General features: G+C 34.8%; 1 protein-coding gene across 1 annotated transcript; it reads right to left on the bottom strand.

Annotated features, from left to right (window-relative positions):
* Positions 1-2,111: 2,111 nt before the first annotated feature.
* LOC131607011 (protein SOSEKI 5-like) lies at positions 2,112-5,658 on the bottom strand. Its single transcript, XM_058879076.1, has 4 exons — positions 5,118-5,658; positions 4,963-5,032; positions 4,006-4,863; positions 2,112-2,658 (listed from the first exon to the last, which is right to left on the bottom strand). The coding sequence occupies exons 1-4, from the start codon at positions 5,320-5,322 to the stop codon at positions 2,496-2,498; spliced, it is 1,296 nt and encodes a 431-aa protein (XP_058735059.1). The 5' UTR covers positions 5,323-5,658; the 3' UTR covers positions 2,112-2,495.
* Between the last annotated feature and the right edge of the window lie 234 nt (positions 5,659-5,892).

Below are 5,892 nucleotides of genomic sequence, written 5' to 3'. Positions count from 1 at the left end.
GGAGCAAAGGGATCGACGATCATAAGACGTTACAAGTCATTGATGGAGTCGGTTGCACATGGTTAAATGAAGACGTTTCAAGCACTTATGGACATTTACGAACGTTACGAAGCTGATTAATGGTCATTAGACCATGAACTTCACTATAAAAAGGGGCTCCCGACAGAGGGATAAGTAAGACACAATTCTTGGGGGCACGCATTTCACAACCGTGCCACCAAAATCCTCCAATCCACCAATATTTTCCTCTGAGGCTTGTGCGGAGGAGGAAGATACCTCAAACTCCTTTGTGACCTCATCGGATTTGCTTCCGGGAGGTAATCAAAATTGTTTTGCAGGAATGTTTGGCACCCACCGTGGGGCCTCGGTAAAACTTTCCCAAGCCTCAAGTTCATTCTCAGATCATGCTCATTCTACTTTTTCACACTAACAATGGCGTGTGATCTTTCAATCACTAAAAAATGGAGGGAATATTCAATTTTTGTTACAAAAATATTAAACGACATTCATTTTGAAAAAGAGGGAGTGTTCAATTTTTGTTGAACCTTTTATACTACTTAGTTTTGAAAACTTGTCCTAAGGATCCAGACCTTTTTTTTAGAGTTATGACTAGGCACTTATTTTATTTTTATGATGCGTGTGTTTTGAGTAAGGATCCACTCCATTTCTTACACTCCATTTCTTTTCCATTACCATAGTTTTTTGTGTATATTACACGTATTTCGAAGACATGTGACACATATTTATTAATTATTTAACTTTATGCACATAAAACTATAGTAATGGAAAAGAAATGGAGGGTAAGAAATGGAGTGGATCCTTACTCGTGTGTTTTTATACTGTATATACGAGTTGCAAGTCCATACTGTGACTCTTGTCATGATCAAACCTCACAATAATGGAAGGCTCAACCTTCATGGCATGTATAAAAGCATGTCATGATGAGCAAAACATCAATTACACCACAACAATTGGGGGACTTCTACTATTCTAATTTGGATATGATTGCATTCATTTCAAATGGCCAGTTGAGTAGTGGTTCAGCCCAACTAAATGAATCACCACTACTGGTGCTGACCAGAGTTACTCATGATATCCTAGTCTAGGCAATGCCACAGTTAATTGATCACATTAAGACCATCTACAATGGTTTCAACACTCAACATCCACTTTTTCAACTCCCAACACTCCACATCATTTTCTCTTTCTTTCACCTAATAACTCAACACCCATTCAACTTTTACCCTCTCCAATGGTTTTTCACTCAACACCCTACCCCACCACTTTTTATTTTCATATTCTTATTTAAATTTTATTTTTATTTTTATGATTACATAAAATTACAATTATCGATTAAAATTAAATTAAAATAATAAATACTTAATAATTTATTTTTAATTTTTTGTGATAAAAACAAAATTTATTTAAATAATTGGATACGATACAAAAGACACTTAACTTCAAAAAAATACTAATAATAGAGAAAGATAGTGAAAAACTTGGTTTTTTTGTGTGTGTCCAAATCAAATGAACCAAGTCTCTATTTATAGAGAAAAAAAAATCATGAATTTTGGTAAAAAAAAAAAAATTAAAAAAAAAATAATTTGCAACGAAATAATTGAGTTCAAAATATTAAATGGATAAAAATCTGGCCAGCCAATCAAGACCAGCCACGTCAGCCCCTGCATCACTGTACATGGTGTTGAGTTTTCTCAACATCTCTCTCCTCCAACACACACTCAACACTACTCTAAACACACCATTGCACATGATTTTGCCATATTGAATTCAATTAAACACACCATTGCACATGGTCTAAGATAATGAATCACCACTACTGGTGCTGACCAGAGTTACTCATGATATCCTAGTCTAGGCAATGCCAGTTAATTGATCACATTAAGATATTGTGTTGTCATCCATTGGTAAATATAAATGTGCAGATTTTGCAATCATTTCTTTTCTTAAAATGTAGACATATCTTTTTGAAGATTAAAAACGTAGGTTGCAAGCAATCTAAATTATTTGAAGGACACCGGTAAAACCCTGTCAAACTACAGAAATTATGATATTGCTAACGGTGTTAGGTACCAATTGTTCTTTGTGAGAAATTTTACAGAATACAGATCAATGAGAAAGTATACTTATAAATTAAAAAAGCAATTAACAGATCACATCTAACCATGGTCAACATATTTGATTGTTACTAAATACTTCAGTTAATAATTTTAAAAAATAAATAAAAAGCAATTATCACCATCACACAAAAAGCCAGAAACAGAAAACATCCGTTACAAGCATTGTCTTTTGGCCAAAACATAAAGATCACAGTGGACAAGATCTACAACAAACTACTAGTATTTTAATCACATTGCTAATCCTTGCTTAACGTATCTGTCCATTGGGCTATATTGTGCATGTGACTTTCAAATTAGTACTTACCCTATTTATTATACATCACTAATTTAACTTCTTTTAGCTCTTCTTTTAGTTTCTTATCCCTCAAATCTTTTGCTTCCATGTTGGCTACGGCTAGTTCTATCCATGGAACTTGAAGCACCCTCTTCTTTCTTTGTTGCTAGTGTCTTGGATTTCCTTGGTATGCACTTTGCCCGCACCGTATCTTCTTCATGCTCCGTGATTTGCAACCGGGAACCACTGCAAGCAGACACAGAATCAAAACTTTAGAGTTTAGACTTTAGCCATAATATCAAACAATTCTAGTTTTAATATAACATGAAAAATTGGAAGTGCATGATTGATTCAATATAAAAGGCAATCAGAACAAAAGTCTATAATGAAATATCTGTAATCAAATGTACTATTGATTGAAGATTTGAAGTACTCATTGGACCCGACCAAAATTCCTTTTTTTATTCATCCACTTCCCACTTATTTAGGGATGCAAATTGGCAAGTTATTAATCTATTGAAAATGAATGAAACTCTTTGGATGCTTTCAATTGGACCCCATACACAGAAACTGACAACTATCTGGGACCCAGAGTAAAAGGCTAGAGAAATCAATAATTACATTAACTAAATAAAAAGGTATACAACTTCAGATTCATAATTCATATTGGGGTCCAAGATGTAACGAATTTCAGATTCAATGGCAAACCAAGTTTATGTATAATACACTAACACTAAAATAACATAACCCATGAGCCAAAATAACATAACCCATGAGCCATTAGATTTGTAGTTTACTTCAGAGAATTGTTTATAGAATAACTTATAATGTTCTAAATTAGGACCACTTCGGAATGTCTTTTATAGGGCAGTATGTTTGTATGTCTTTCTAAAAATGAACTAAATGTCACTGAATTATTTTACAATCATCTATCATAAAATTTTCAACTTTTCTAAATATATCTCAATTATTAGACAAATCATTCCAGAGAACTAGAGTTTGAATCTAGAGACTGAATCCTAATAATAGAATTAAACATTAACTAAACTTTACAAAAGATTACATTAAACCAGCAGAGATTAGAGATTTAGAGTATCATCCTAATCTGACCCACAAAACTATATTAGTAGTACTATATACGGTAATAGTAACATGATCATTTTTAACCTATAATCTGACCTACATTATATAGAATATTTATATTGTATTATATTCAACTCCAACAACATTATTTTATATGATCTTCAATCTCAAGATACTTAAATTAACCACTAATTTAATTGAACCAATGCAGCTTAATTGAAACTACTAGTATGATGTGAATGTCAATGTCTACAGTTTCCAATGTTGCTAATTACTAGACAGCACAAACTTTATTCCATCAAGTCCAGTATAACGATGTGCATCACATGTATAACCATTTAATTAATTAATTTAATACAACTCCGCACATTCAGTTCTGAAGAGATATCAGATACAAAGGCGAAGTCGCGGAATCAAACCCTCGATATCCCTTTAAAGTGAAATTTCAGCAATTGACTTACAAGATAAAAAATAAAAAAAAGTTATTGTCAAAGCCATTATGATACGTACCTATCAGCATTGTAAGAAGAGGACCTTTTGAATGCAAGAGGAGTTTCCACTTTTTTGGTTTCAATCAAGCTTCCACTAAAATACTCTTTATCTTCCAATCTCACCCTGCTCAATTCAGGAATTTCCATCAATGTCCCTACTTCTTTACCCTCATTGTTATGATTCCCTGCTCCGCGGGGTAATCTAGACTTGTAGTGCCCGAGCAATGAGAACCCTTGATCTTTACTCATACTCTCCTTCAAAGAAACCGCACCACACGATAACAATTGCAAGAGTACCGACGAAGCTTTCATCCTTCCACTAGGACAGCTCTCAACCGTCGGATTCTCCTTCGCAATAACCTCAGTTCGTAATCCCAGCCGTCCATCTACCTTCATAAGTGTTCCCAGTGTTTCCGGACTCGAATCCGACGGTGGAGGCGAGATCTCTTCCCTACTCAGCTCCGTACTCTGATTTTCATTACATTCAACGTGTGGGACCGTTTCAACTTCTTCATTTTCAATTTCATTCTTCTCTTTCTCATCTTCATCTTCATCTTCCTTCTCTCTCACAACTCTTCTCCGCCTCCGTTTCTCCTCCGTCTGAGTCGACGCATCCGCGGCAATGTTTCCAACTGAGTCACCCAACGATTCAGACTTATAAACTCGATACTCATTTAAATCAATCGAACTCCACGACTGGTTGCGCCGCCGCGTAATCACCACCGGAGAATCAGATTCTTCCTCAAACGGCGTTTGAGTGGTTGAAGCAACATGATCGAGAATCTCAGATCCTTTGAGAATGTAGTCTTGACCTTGCGTTGGATATATGAAATCATTCTCCGATAAATCATGCCAAACGAAACCGTTTTTATAACTCCTGAAATATATATAATTTTCAAACTCCACCGTTAACTTCAAATGACAATAGTAACTATAGGAATTTGAATTTAAGATTAGTTTGTTTGAAAAACGGTACCGTTTAGATGACCATGAGTACATAGTAGCCATGGCTTTCCCACGGAGCAAGTTCAAGCGAATGATTACATCTGTAACAGAGTTAATAATAATGTAAATATTAAAGAAAAAGAGACTTAAAAACTTCTTAAAATTAATTAGCCAATAACAACGTACCTTTGAGATAGAGTCCGTGAGGTGAAGAGAGAGGAACTTCCATGAAGTGAGGGTGTTGGAGTTGGCCGTTACGGGAGAGGTAGTAAACGACGGAAACTTTTCTGGTCGTTTTGGGTTTTGGTTCGATCCAAACTTTGGTTCTCTCTGGACTGGTTTCTCTGGTAGTGGTTCCTGATCTCCCTCTTGAATTCAAATTCACCGACATTTTTCTTGTTTTCAAAATCTGAATTGTGAGGAAGAGAGTGAGTTAGTGATATGTGAGAAAAAGTAGAAAGCGATGTAGCAGAGAGAAATGAGGGCTTGGTTGTAGTTGAAAATATTGAAGTGGACTTTGAAGAGGTTTTATAAGAAAAAAAAATAGTATCATGTGATATTTTTATTTTAGTATTATAAGAGGGAGAGAATTCAAAACGGGGATGCGAAAGACAAGAGCTAGAAAACAAGTAAGAGTTTCAGTACTGGCAGTCTTGTGACTACTATGAGATTATTTTAGTATTACTACATTATTTACTAGATTTACTATACACATATTAGAGATAGGAGAAGCAGAAAAAGTAGAACGTCGTCGTAACGGAGTTGTTTTCTTCTTGCCTTACCCATACTGCTGTCTTTTATACTTCTTATTATTACTCATTACTCATGATTTAATTATGTAAGCACAAGCAAACTCAAATTGATTGTGATGATAGTGGTAAAAAATAGGGTATGCACCATTGTTCTATGCATCTCACTAGAAGTACCAAAGGGTAAGTTCAAAAATTACATTAAAGACTAC

Source organism: Vicia villosa, linkage group LG5 (assembly GCF_029867415.1).
Source record: "Vicia villosa cultivar HV-30 ecotype Madison, WI linkage group LG5, Vvil1.0, whole genome shotgun sequence".
Taxonomy (NCBI): domain Eukaryota; kingdom Viridiplantae; phylum Streptophyta; class Magnoliopsida; order Fabales; family Fabaceae; genus Vicia; species Vicia villosa.
This window is presented reverse-complemented; position numbering and strand designations above follow the sequence as displayed.